We start from the raw sequence: 14,285 nt of genomic DNA, 5'->3' as shown, positions 1-14,285 counted from the left end.
GGGTGGCTCAGATCTGGATGCAGCCTGCTGATCTGATCCAGTTCCCCACCCCTCCTCTATATGCAATACCACTGTAAAAATGTTTTCCTTGTCAAATTGCAGAGCAAGTCTGTTGATGTAAGTTGAAAACATACATATAATAAATTAAGTTCAGATAAATGAAAAACCTGAAGTCACTCAAACCAAGGTTTGAACTGTCACTAAAATTAATGCAAGGTAGTCTTATAACATTTCTGAAAGTCTTTCAAGAAATAGTGGGGCTGCAGTATTGCTGTTTATGGCCACTAAGACTATCTGCATTGCCCAGTATCCTAATTATGATGGGTAAGCTGGCCTGGAGATAACAACAAGCAGGAAGGGAGTAAGTAATCCCTATATGGTGGGCCCAATCCCTAATACTTTCAGAAAATAAAGTGGGGGAGAGAAAGGAGTTGGGAATTATTTTTGTTTGGAAAATATATCCATCACCAGAAAAGAACAAGCGACGGAAAGCATATAAAAAAGTAATTCAAAACCTTCCATTTCTTATTATGCGTAACAATTGAAGAGTTGCTTCATTCATCTGCAAAGCTGGATAATTTAACAGGTGTTTGCTGGGTTTCAACTTATACTGTACGGGGGTGGGGGTGGGGTGGCAAGAATATAAAACATACAGTAATAAAGTTATTTGGTGTTTAAAGCAATTACTTTATTAATAAATATACATCCATATGATGACGTAAATACAGATCATGAACACTACTCCATTCCCATACAGACAATTGCACACGAGTAGCTGAAGTTCATGGACATAAGAACATACACAGTATCTAATCAGACTTTTTACAGCAGAAGACAGGGTGATAATTAATGAGTAACTGTTTCCACCAAAATAACCCATCCCATCAGAAAAGCAAACAGTGAAAGATGAGAATCTTAAAATGGCCCATTTAAGCAGATTTCATAAAATTACTATAACTTTCAAGATGAAATAGATTACACATCGCAGAACCTAGATTTATCTATCTGGAAAAAAATCAGAAGGAAAGGCCGCTCTAGTATTTTCTTACATGTATAATAATGTTTGAACTATGTGAAATATATGTATAATAATAAAACATAATGTGAATATAAGTGGAATCCAAGAACTTTGATTACAATAAACTGTTTTGTATTTAATAAATTGATTGATGCTGCTCTATACATACAGTAATAAAAACCAGAATGACAACGTAGGAAAAAGCTGTAAAGTTATCTCTACTACTCTGTCTTTCAAAAGTTAATGCTCTGATATTAACTGCCTTCTGCATTGTAGATCAGGGAATATCTAATCCCATATGCATTATCCTGACTTGCTGGGTTTGTCCCAAGACCAAAAGCAACTTCAAAACATAATTGAAATGGACCACTGCAAAACAGAAATGCCAGATGAGTCCTGACCAGGAAGTTCTATTCTCAAAACTTGCAAAACATGAATGCATTTAAGAAAATTACCTGTCTTTTTTAAAAATGCTACCTTCACAATAGTTATCCCCTAATTAAATTTACAGCAGTGTGTGTGTGTATGTGTGTGTGTGTAAAGATTTTGAAAATATCCAGTGCAAGACTTCAAAAATAGAAGTAAAATTATTTGGTTCTACGGTTTAAGTAAATTTCACCAGAAAGTGAACAGCAATTTCTGTAAGTGTTTAAAATAGCGGCTGTAGTATAGATCTCTCTTAATGCTTAATTATGCTAACTGCTTTATCAAAAGGTGAAAAAGGTTATTTTTAAATCAAAAGAAAAGTGAACACAAGTTTGACATGTAGATTTTCTGAACAGTGCCAATACAACAATCCTAGCTTATGAAGAGCAGAATTAAGGTATATAATATAAAATTATCAATTTGCTTTACAAATCATGTATTAATACTACAAGGAGAAAGGGACATTCCTCCTCCCCCTCTCCAATAATATCAAAGTATAGGAATTAACATGCTGTTTCAGTGTTTGTCATGACAAGAGACAGTGTTACAAAAAAAGAAAAGAAAAAGAAAAACACAATGTATTCTGGAGATTATATACAGGAGTAGCAAAAATATTTGAATATACCATTCAAACATCTCAAGTTCTTGACTTCTGTTTTCCCCCACAGCATGGCACTTGTAAACCGCAGTAGAGGATAAAATGAACTGGAATCAAGAAATGCCCAACAGTGTTTTTCTGGCCTCATTAACAAATCCAGGCGTTAAACTGCCCTTTAGAGAAATGAAAGAGGATTTTTCTGGCCCCCCCTCCCAACTTACAATATTAAGTTATTTTAATGGGTAAGTTTTCCATATGATATAATTAATAAGCACTATAAATGAACATAAATTGCTTAGATGAGTTCATTATTTTCTCAGCATATGTGAATACAAAATTCATTATACTAGAGCAATAATGCATCTGCGTTGTCTCCCAACACACTGCACGACACCATTGAGGAGATGCACACGTGAGAAATAAAAGGGTAGCTTTAAAAAACAGGAGGAGGTAAGTAGAGTTACTCAAAGGTACATTGGTGACATGCAACTTGCTCCTTGCCAGTAAGGTGTGCCGTTCTTGTAGTTTTTACATTCAGCTGCTTTCCTAGAGAGAGTTCAGAAAGGGTCTGAAGCAGCCTCTGGGTTGGAAAAAAAAGAACCATCTAACAAAACAGCCAACACAATATATGTCCTGAGGGTGAACTAGCTCACATTAGCACTGTGTGTGTCAGAAGTTGCACCACTGTGGGGAAAATTAATAAGAGTTTCATATTCCGAAGTTTCTTGAGGAAATATATAATGGACTTCATAGCTTCAGCAAAAAATTATTTTACCAGCATTTAGCTGCCATTAGTTTACATGACTAAAGAGCCTTCCAGTACTGTTGAGGTTCAAGGTTGCCAGTGCATACAAAGTCCCCCCAAAACAATTCAACACACCTATTATAAAATACAGGATAAAGTCCAGCTCATTATGAGTTAGGCATCACTGGAACACCTGAAGGCTTGCTGCTTTTTTCCTGATAAAAAAGGCATGAAATGACATCCATTTCTTAAGTTGTCATTACTAAAATCAGAGTTGTCATCAAAATGTCAGCAGGCCACAATATTTATCTTACAAAGGAAAAGAATCAATACTGTTCATTTTCATCTCTCTAATTAACCTGAAAGAAGTCTGTCCCCATGAATTTGCAAATATTTATCTATAACCTCTCTCTTGCGTATTTGAAGATACAAATTTAAATTTTTAATCTATAACTATATGTAAACTTATTTTCAGAATAGCTTTAGTTCTAAAGAAATATTTGGAATATATTCAATATTGAGAGTTTATTCAGTTACAACGTAATGTGTGTATTATACATTGTCTCTCTCTCACACATACACATTTTAAAAAATAACAACACATACCCAATTCAATGCAGAACATTTATTTTAGGTGCACAAAATGTCAAAATGTATTTATAGTTCTGCACCTCCATGCATAGATGTATTCCAATAGTTTGTTATATATCTGGGGTCTATAAACACATCAAATTGCAACTTGCTTGTGCATCAACTGTATCATTTCCAATTATGATCCATGAAATGTCATCCTTTGGTAGATATACGCTCTCTTAGCTACAGTATGTGTGATAAATAAGACTTCCACTGGCAAAATTATTAAACATGACAAGATTATCTATCTGAAAGGTATAATTTTCAACCACACCAAATATTTGAAATCCTAAAAAACTGCTGCCATCTATGCAGATATTGCAGTCACTTAAAATGTGTATATTTATTGACAGATCTGAGAACAAAGGGCAAATCTCACATATATCTGTGTATGCCAAATGTCACTGAAATGGACTGGATTTAGGAGCACACAAATGTGCAGAATCTCAGCCACAACTTTTACTACACCTGTACATTATTTGCATATTTGATAGCACTTTTTAGAAGTTAAATTATAAAATATTTCAAATATTTAATTCTTTTTGATTTGGTATGTGTAGTCTTAGGCTTTTATAAATTGTAAGTCAGTGTCCAACAGTTAGCATATGCAGGAGAGCTACCATACTTTAATGGAAAAATAGCACTTTGGATATATATCAGGTGCTACATAGGAATTTTTTTTTATGTTTGGATTACTTGAAACTGATAGCACTTTAATGCAATGACTGCCTGGAATGACCACTTTTTTAAAAATATAGTTTTGAAATTTTGAAGTATCTACAAATATTGAGGTCCGTGTTAAGTTCCAGCCACTGTGGAAAATTTAGTTCTTTTTCTACTTCCTCCTATTAACAAAAAGAAAAAGAAAAAAGAGACACATACACTGCAAACTTTACAGAACTATTCCTGGTAAAGCTGTCCTGAATAATTGGTTTCTATTAGTTTATTCTGGTTACTTGTTGAACAAGTCTTTATTTTGACTATAAATAACCTAGGATGCAGAATTCTGCTATTGAATTGCTAACCACGTAACTAAAATGGCCAGACAATAACTTTGACACTTAGAATATTAGTAATTATTTTCTGGAAATAGACAAGGGCACCATTGAGGAGTCCGCTTGTGAACGTAAGAAACATTAAGTGATTATGATATGACATCTTTAAAAAAATAAAATGTAGGAAAGTAAGTTATGGAAACGTTACAAAAGAAGTGAAAAAAACATGCCACAACTCAGATAATTGAAAAAGAATTACTGAGGAAATGTTACTTAATTCCTCGTTTTTCACTCAGCGGGCTGCTTGATTTTGCTACTTGTTTCACCAGCAGCATGCACTCCTCTGTTATGTACCACAGCATAGGGAAATGCTGCGCTGCTACAAGTATAACTTAGATTTGCAAGCCGTGATAGAGCTTTAATGCTACCTGGAGGTCTCCCTGGGCTGACTTTGTATCCTGCAGCTTTAGTTGTACCCAAGGGTCTACCTGGACTTGTCTTAAATCCAGCTGCTTTGGTGGTCCCCAGCGGTCTACCTGTGCTCGTTCTGTAGCCCGCTGATTTTGTGGTCCCAGAAGGTCTTCCACGTTTACCAGATCTGTTGAGGTTTTTCTTTTTCTTTATATCATCTTTCGTCTCTATACTCCTGCCACTTGTGGTCTGCAAATGTGGTTCATTTAACGCATCTTGTCTCTGGCATGGTATTGGCTTGTGGCTGACTGTGTGGCTATACTTGGTTTGTTGTGTGGAATACAAATCAAACTGATCAGTGGGGGTCACGTTGTCATCATTAAGGCAAGAACTCTTCCCAGACCCACAGAAAGGGGAGTTACCGCTGGCAACAGGATGCATCATTTTCTACCAAAAGAGAGAGAGAGAGAGAGAGGGAGAGGGAGAGGGAGAGATGTAAAAAAAAATAAGGTAACATTCAGCAGGGAAATATTTGCAATGCCCTCCAAAATTAGACAAATCAGCACAGGGCACAAACCAACACCTAAACAAGACATCTTGAGTATCAACAGACTCATTAATCAAATACTACTCCAAAACACTATCAATATATTATAGCATGGGTTTCTGCTAATTTTACATTTTTGCATTAATCTTTGATTTAGCACAAATAAATCTTACACAGAGTTTCAGCACTGCAATGATTGGTGCTTAAAAAAAAAAATCACAGTGAACCAAAAGTTCCTTTTTAAATTAATTTTTATTGGTTTCATAATCATAAAACTTACAGGAACATAAAAAATAATGTTTCAGGGGCTATTATGTATAGATAGGATTCTACTGACTGTATTTTTTCATATTTTTCTTCTTAGTTCTTTTCAGGTATATCTGACATGACCAAGAATTGAAAAAGCCATTCCAGTAAGTGTATACTGACATTTTATTTTATTTCTATTTCTTAAATTTTTATACTGCCCTTCATCTGAAGATCATGAGCAGTTCACAACATAAAGATACAAAATGAGAACACAAAATACATAATAAAAACAAGAACAAACCAATAACCTCCCTTCCAACAAACACATTTAAAAGGACACAGATATTTTATGGTGGTACTCCATTGTTTATATTGTGTGTGTGAATATAAATAATAAAATCAAACCATTCCAAAAATAATTTGGCCCCCTCATGCTCAGCTTTTGTTAGCTTCTCTGACATAATACTTCACATTTTGCATACTCTCTTGTGGCTCCTTTTATAGACTTTTTTCAAAACCAGACTGTCAATAGTAGATACAAAATCAGAGCTTTACTTTTAATATCTGTCATTTTAGAAGCACTATTCAGAAATGCTAACTGGGAGTCAATGTTTATTTGTTGCTTTGTGATTAGTTCCTGGAAAAATAAAGACCAGAAAGTGTTTGCACAAGTGGCAGCACATTACTTTGGCCACACAACCCTGCCATAAATTGAGGGTAATGGTTTTAATACAGTTTATATTGTGCATCTGGAAACTGGTTTTAAGAGTGGATAGTCTACAGTGAATTCTAGACTGCTGCGATTTCTCTGCCACAATCAATTTCCATGTTTTCCTATATACTAGAGACCAGTCCTCTCTCAACTGTATTCATATTCTCTATTCTAAGATAGTTAAGGATGCAGGGTCAGCTCTCATATTTTAGCTTTCATTAAGAAAGTGTTTCTGCATCCATAGGAAATTAAACTATCTTCCCCATTCCAAGGCATATATCATTATAGAATAATAATAATAATAATATATTATTTATACCCTGCCCATCTGGCTGAGTTTCCCCAGCCACTCTGGGCGGCTTCCAATCAAGTGTTAAAAACAATACAGCATTAAATATTAAAAACTTCCCTAAACAGGGCTGCCTTCAGATGTCTTTTAAAAAGAAGATAGCTGCTTATTTCCTTCACATCTGAAGGGAGGGCGTTCCACAGGGCGGGTGCCACTACTGAGAAGGCCCTCTGTCTGGTTCCCTGTAACCTCACTTCTCGCAATGAGGGAACCGCCAGAAGGCCCTCAGTGCTGGATCTCAGTGTCTTCTAATATTTTTTTCTCTTTAATGCCCCAAATTTACAGTGCCTGCCTATATTCGCAAACTCAGGATGGGAGGCCAGTAGAATCAATTATGAAGTACCAGACATTGTTTTTTTATTTCCTGCTTTTCAGCATAGGTATGATGAATTTGTTATGAAGCAGCTCTCCTATTCATTCATAGATAGAGAGATATGACATCTCCCATGTAAATCCTTCTGGTTTTGATGAGGATTCAATCAAACCAAAGGTTTGATGTGACCCATTGTTTATCAGTCTCTTAAAAGCCTCTTAACTCCTTGGTCTCATAATATGGGCTCAGTAGTGGTGTAATTTTTTCTCTCTTTACTGATTGTTTGTATAGCTGCTACTTGTTTATTCTAGGTCTCTTTCCTTCAAAGATGATGCTCTAGTCTACATTTCCAAAATACTAACTGTGGTCTTGGTATCCAGATTGAAAACAAAATGGAAGTTTCTAAATGAATGTAAGCTTTGAAATATTTATCTATTTTAGAGAATATTTGAATATATACCAAAAGTAAATCAGTATAATGTCAACTCTGATCTTAAGAAGAGCTCATTCATTAAACAGGTGTATTATTATGAAAGGATTGTTCTTTTCCCAGATTGTTTCAAAAGCAATGGCATCAATGGATTTTTTATGGAAATGTTGTTATTAAACTTGGCCTAGAAAGAATTAGGTAATATGGCACACAAATCTACTTATGTTGTAATTGTTTGGCAATCTGTGAAAACCACATTGTTGCTTAGAAAGATGACACTGAACTATTTAATTCAATAATTTCTCCATCCAAGAAGCTTAACTTTCCCCCAAAAAACTTACATCAATTTTCAACACCTGACCTGTCTGCTGAAGAACATTTTAGAAAGGTGGGTAAACTAGAGGTGCTAATGGTATACCAGTCAACATTTAATCTGGCCTTCGAAGTGGTGTTGAAATACAGTGTCTTAACAAGAGGTCATCCAATTAGGAAACAATGATCAACCATTTGATGCACAAGCCCTTTTATTATCAATGACCTTGTCAATGTGACAATTTAGGATCATCTATCCTCAAAGTGTCATGGTGCTCACTGGAGACCCCACTGTCTGTGGAGGATTTCTCCACCAACCTCAGCAGCAGGCAGTTATGCCAGGGGCTTTGTTGTAATGTAGATTGATCGAGGCCACTTATAAACTGGCTTCCAGATAGCTTTTCATGCAGTGCTGCTTCATGTACAACAAGCTTCCTATGCTGAAGTGAATTCAAAGTAAGGAGTTGCATGAATGCCACATGCACCTGGTCATTCAGTATACCTGAAGTAGGGTCTCTACCCCCATAGTTCAGCCCGGACACTGAGGTCCAGTGCCGAGGGCCTTCTGGCAGTTCTCTCCCTACAAGAAGTGAGGTTACAGGGAATGAGGCAGAGGGCCTTCTCAGTAGTGGCACCCGCCCTGTGGAACGCCCTCCCATCAGATGTCAAGGAAATAAACAACTATCTGACTTTTAGAAGACATCTGAAGGCAGCGCTGTTTCAAGAAGTTTTTAATGTTTGAAGTTTTATTTTGTTTTTAGTGTTTTGTTGGGAGCCGCCCAGAAACCCAGCCAGATGGGCAGGGTATGTATGTATGTATGTATGTATGTATGTATGTATAAATAAATAAATAAAAACATGTTGTGTAATACACACTATAGGAAGCTGGCATCTATCAATGCTTCCTACCAAGTATATACATGACAATGCAGAATGTGTGTATTATAAATACATATTATATATAACTTCCAAGTAGGGCATTTGTCTTGCATGCAGTCATGGTGTGCAGCAGGCATACTTCCAATGTTTTACTTTTAGCCAGAAGCATGTGAGGACACCATGTATATTCCATCATCATCATCATTTACTTTAATAATTTAATTCTACTTAAAAACATTGAATTATGGGCGGTTCACAAAAATGATAAAATAAAATGTAACAAAAATATGTAACAACTTGCTATTAAATATCCAGGAAAAATAATGAAACCAAGTTACAGTGGTACCTCGGGTTAAGTATGTAATTTGTTCCGGAGGTCCGTTCCTAACCTGAAACTGTTCTTAACCTGAAGCACCACTTTGGCTAATGGGGCCTCCTGCTGCCGCCGTGCCGCCGGAGCAAGATTTCTGTTCTTATCCTGAAGCAAAGTTCTTAACCTGAAGCACTATTTCTAGGTTAGTGGAGTCTGTAACCTGAAGCGTATGTAACCTGAAGCGTATGTAACCCAAGGTACCACTGTACTGAAAAAAATCACAACACTCAAGAGTAGTTTAGTATAAAACACTTAATTTCACACAGGTTTGTTGTTGTTGTTGTTGTTGCTGCTGCTGCTGCTAAGGGCAACACATGGTCCTAGAATGGCCATAAAGAAGGTGCCAGTTGATCCTCTCTAGGAAGGGCATTAGGGGACGCAGGTGGCGCTGTGGGTTAAAGCCTCAGCGCCTAGGGCTTGCCAATCGAAAGGTCGGCGGTTCGAATCCCTGCGGCGGGGTGCGCTCCCGCTGCTCGGTCCCAGCGCCTGCCAACCTAGCAGTTCGAAAGCACCTCCGGGTGCAAGTAGATAAATAGGGACCGCTTACCAGTGGGAAGGTAAACGGCGTTTCCGTGTGCGGCTCTGGCTCTGGCTCTGGCCAGAGCAGCGATGTCACGCTGGCCACGTGACCCGGAAGTGTCTCCGGACAGCGCTGGCCCCTGGCCTCTTAAGTGAGATGGGCGCACAACCCTAGAGTCTGTCAAGACTGGCCCGTACGGGCAGGGGTACCTTTACCTTTACCTTTAGGAAGGGCATTGAACAGTTGAGGAGCTAGCACAAAAAAGACCTGGTAGCCACTGTCTTACTTTGGCAAGGGCAACTGAAGCAGACCTCTGAAGGGGATCTCAACGTTCAGTTAGGTGTATGTGAGAAAATGTGATCTTTCAGTTATCCTGCTTCAAAGCAATTAAGCGCTTTAAAGATTAAAATCAACACTTTGAACTAGGTCCTCACATAGGACGTGGGGCTGATGCAATATTATTCTACTATTCTTTGTGGATAAACAATTTATTGTTGCAGGGACAAATGGGGGAAAGAGATGGATACAGGAGAAAGTTATACAGACTATTAATAGAAGGAAAGGTGTATATGCAACTTCCTCTAGTTAAAAATATCCCAAACAATGGAAATGTTAGATTAGCTTTATGCTACTATTTGCTTCATGCTACTGATAAGCAGCAGCAGTGAATCAGGTTCAGTATCTTGAATTGAACATTATTTTAACAAAATGGCAGGCCATACATGATTAAATAAAGAAGCTACAATGTTTAATCAGTTTTAACAACTTTTACAGTGCAATTTTCCCCACTTAATTCATTTATTTGGAAGGAAACTGCAAATAAGTCAATGGGACTTACTTCCAAGTAGGTACATATAGAATTGAACTGTTAATTGGCCGAAAAAGTTACCTGGATTAATCAGACAGCATATTTTTAAGCAAAATATTTTATAAAAGTCACAAAACAGCAAATAGCAAGTATTTTAAAAGGTGTTCCCCCTTTCGTGTAACATAGGAATGTATCTTATAAAGTACACATGCAACATATGTGAGTATGCATTAACAACACAGAAATTACTCATCTTGTTTCCATTCTATTGTTTTTACCATATGGAAGTGTACTCTGTTAACTGACAAAGACTCGTACAATTAATCAATTGATATCTCTTTAATCCAGTAACAACTCTATTATCAATCCTAAAATTGCTATCTGGTCAAGGATAGAACTCTTCCACCTTGTCCCAGTAAGTTTGTATGCTGCTCTTTGCAGTTCCTGTAGCAAAGAGCAGAACAAGCATTATAATAAAACAATTATAACATTTGGTATCTTGCCTTTCTTCCATTACTCAGAGAGGAGGATACAGGTGATTTTCCATCTGGGTACTGACCAGAGCCAGAGGGTGCTACCCCATGTGGCCACAAAACATGCCTTAGGTCAGGAATGGAAAGTCTTTGGCCCTTCAAGAGCATGGACTGCAATTCCCATCATTCCTGTTCATTCAGGAGGGAGATTGATGGAAATGGGTCCCACCAAAGTAGTCTGGTGAATAAGCACTCCAGCCTGCTGTGTCAAAATGAAGCTGGAATGGTTTCTCACAGGAACTCCTCTAATAGAGAGGGCATTTGTGCAAGCAGATATCTTCTGGCCTAATCAACTTCACTCCTAAGGGACCCGGGGGGGGGGGGCAGTTGGCATGCTGCTTTTCTGGCTTTTACCATTAAACAAAAAACATTGCAACTGGAATTCTCATATTGTAATGGGTATGGGAGCTAAAATCAGTCTGATGTACATTCTTAGGCAAATTTAATAGCTTCCACTGGGATCTTGACATATGCTCAAATGTCTAATTCTATCCTCCAAATAAAAATCTGAGGATGCAAATAAAGACACTATCAATAGCAGAAGAACATGCTAGAGACTGTACTTTACCATGCTCTTCACTAGTTTTGCAAAGACTGTGCTGAAGCCTCAGATGTTCAACAAACATTTTCTTAGATCTGCATGAGCAGAAAGATTTCTCCTAAACATCTACCATAAAATAAACATCTAATCTTAAAATATGTACAAGCTAAATGCATGACAACAATAATAGTGCAATCAAAAGTAAACCACACAAGAATCTGGGAGCTACTTCCAGATAAGTGTGTATAGGATTGCAGCCTAAGGGAGCAATCCTACCTCTGGATGGGAAACAGCAGGGCAAAATAGAGTGATAGAACCACTGGTGTCTCCAAAGCCCTCCTACTTGCATCGGCTAGATTGGAAGATGGGGAGATTGAAATCACAATTTTTGCTGCAGACTGGTGCAGCAGAGGCACCAAATTTGGACCCCTCTCTGGGAGGTGGACCAGCTTAGGATATAGAGAGGATCCTTGTTACTCCAATTCTACGCCAAAGACCTTGGTATGGGGGTCCTCCAGCAGATCCATCACCAATAATACATTTGCATCTGCCATCCCTCCTGTGCTGCAGTGAGATACTCTGTAGCACCAGAAGTACCAGATACCCTGCAAGTGTAAAGAACAGTGTACGGGAATATGCGTTGGCTCCTACTCCCCTCCAGAAGCATGGATTGGGGGTTAGGATTGCATTTTAAATGTTTACAAGCATAAACTTAGATCCCATAAAACAATTCTACAGCACACACTAATGCTATACATGTAATGGTCTAATGAGATGCACTTAAGCAGCAGGTCTTAATAAATGTGGGTAGCACTAATCAATATAATATTTAAGTAACTAGCAATGGAAATATTTGTCAGTCCCATATATTAAAGGTATGCTTACACATATGTGCAAAATACAGGGACAGGCATTGTTTTTCATTAAACATATAGTTGGTTAGATATAAACAAGAAATCACACACAAAGAGAACAGCTCAAAGTGCCTTTGTTAACTAACAGGACACTTTGACAAGACAAATTCTAAAGAGATACTGTTATAAAACCACAAAATGTATATCTTTCCCTGCTACTGAGTGACCATAGCAGTTCAGGAATAGAGGGCAGACTGACAGAAGCTTATCCCTGCTTTCCCCTCCAACCCCATACTGGAGCATAATTGTCCTTCCTGGGACATTCAGAGGGAACACACAGTCGTTCTGTGTCTGTATTAGATGGTGCCTCATTATCAGCACTGGGGGAAATTAAATAGGTCTTGGGGCATGGGAATGATAACCTTTTCCATCATTCCACTTGGGCCAAAAAGCTGTTAAGACTCCGCATCTGCCTTACTCTGGCTAGTTAAATAAGTTACCCTTTAATATGCTCTCTCACCTACATAGCCCTTTTGTTCACACTTGGATGATAGGCAGAAGCCGAGCAGAGGAGAGGCTTCCGTCCGTTTTCCCCCCTAGGTTTTTTAGCATTCGGTTTTTTTGTTTCAGTTTAGTTATATTTATGTGACGCGGCACAACTAAGGGTGGCTGCGGCGATGTTGCAAATTTAGACGGCTTCAACCACCACAAAAAGTCGTAGTTTTAATTTTGTGAGGGCCTTTGAAGAGAACAAATGAAATAAGGTGGAGGACGCTGTGTGTGTGTGTGTGTGTGTGTGTGTGTGTTGCAGACCAAGCCACCCACCCCGTCTCGCCTACAAGGAGGGGAGGAAAAGGAGAGGAAAAAAGGCTGTCCAGATCTAGTTCAACCTATTGCTGCTGCCCTGTCTGGCTGTCTATTCTCCGGGCACCCGGCGAAAGAAGGGTCCTTCAATTCCACCCACCTAATTGTACAATTTGATACAGAAACCGGGGGGGGGGGCTAGAGGAAGTGGCGGAAATGGTGCCAACCCGCTAAACCCCACGGGCACCCCGGGGTGCAAGAAGGAGGGAGGCGCAGGGGGTGCTGCCTTCCGCCGACTGCGCCCGAAAGGCGCCAGGAGAGAGAAAGGCGCTCTCCTTCCTTCCTTCCTTCCTTCCTTCCTGCCTTCCTTTCTTTGGAGCCAGCTGGGTGAGGCTCCATCTTGCGCGGCGGAGAAGAGGAGAGAGCGGAGAGAAGCGGGCGGCACTCTCAGGCCCGGGGCGGCTCCTACCTGAGGGATTCTTGGCAGGGCGGAGGGGGAGGGGAGGGGACAAGGCGGCGGCGGTTGGTGGCTCGGTCCGCGAGGCGCGAGCTCGACGAGGGTTGTCGTCGTCGTCGTCGTCGTCGGGACGCGTCGCGGGGCGCTGGGGCCCCTCCCCGCCGCCGGCTTCCTTCGTCGCAGGCGGCCGGGCGAGAGAGAGAGAGAGAGACCGGCGGGGGAGACGGCGGAGCGGGCCGCGAGAGCAGGGCCGGAGCAGCTGCAGGGAGCCGTGGCGGCGACGTGCGCGCTCCTGGTCTGGGCCAACGCGCCGCGGGAGCGAGCAGGAGAGGCAGAGGCCGACGGGAGGGGAGGGGAGGGGGAGGGGAGGCGGCTGGTCTGGGAGGAGGAGGAGGAGGAGGAGGAAGGGAGCGGCAGGCGGACGCCTGAGAGGAAGGGGCCGCTCGCCGGGGGAGCAGCTCGGGGCCTGGCTGGGCCGCGGCGGAGGTGCCGCCTGCTCTGAGGCGGAAGAGGAGGAATGAGGGAGAGACGTGGCTCCACAAAGAGCCCCGCAGCGCTGCGAAGGCGAGCCGGTGCGGTATTGTTGTGGCATAAGCTCATCACCCCGCCCCCCATGAAACGTTAGCCCCCATTTGGCAGACGTCTAAAACACACACACACACACACACACGGGTGTGGATAGGGAAAATGTAAACAGTGGAGTCGAATTGCAATGAAACGGGAAAAGTGCAGCCCGCCGCGAGCATTCAGCTGAAATGACTGCAAAAGATAAGCAAGA

General features: G+C 40.2%; 1 protein-coding gene across 5 annotated transcripts; it reads right to left on the bottom strand.

Moving 5' to 3' along the window:
• Positions 1 to 663: 663 nt before the first annotated feature.
• LOC307211491 (UPF0461 protein C5orf24 homolog) lies at positions 664 to 13,798 on the bottom strand. 5 transcript variants are annotated; one of them, XM_079968144.1, is made up of 3 exons: positions 13,520 to 13,798; positions 4,844 to 5,273; positions 664 to 3,002 (listed from the first exon to the last, which is right to left on the bottom strand). In XM_079968144.1, exons 2-3 carry the CDS (start codon positions 5,268 to 5,270, stop codon positions 2,962 to 2,964), a joined length of 468 nt encoding a protein of 155 aa, XP_079824270.1. In that variant the 5' UTR covers positions 5,271 to 5,273; positions 13,520 to 13,798; the 3' UTR covers positions 664 to 2,961. The 5 variants fall into 5 exon arrangements, with proteins under 5 accessions (XP_079824270.1, XP_079824269.1, XP_079824271.1 ...); XM_079968143.1 differs by having other exon boundaries at positions 664 to 5,273; positions 13,520 to 13,795; XM_079968145.1 differs by lacking the exon at positions 13,520 to 13,798 and adding an exon at positions 13,337 to 13,503 and having other exon boundaries at positions 664 to 5,273.
• Positions 13,799 to 14,285: the final 487 nt, after the last annotated feature.

Source organism: Podarcis cretensis (genome assembly GCF_951804945.1).
Source record: "Podarcis cretensis genome assembly, chromosome: 2".
Classification (NCBI taxonomy): domain Eukaryota; kingdom Metazoa; phylum Chordata; class Lepidosauria; order Squamata; family Lacertidae; genus Podarcis; species Podarcis cretensis.
Note: the sequence above shows the minus strand (reverse complement) of the source record. Positions and strands in the feature narration are given on the sequence as shown.

Bases quoted from the DNA above. Each gene is read 5' to 3' on its own strand.
- LOC307211491 (XM_079968143.1), bottom strand. From the start codon at position 5,270: ATGATGCATCCTGTTGCCAGCGGTAACTCCCCTTTCTGTGGGTCTGGG.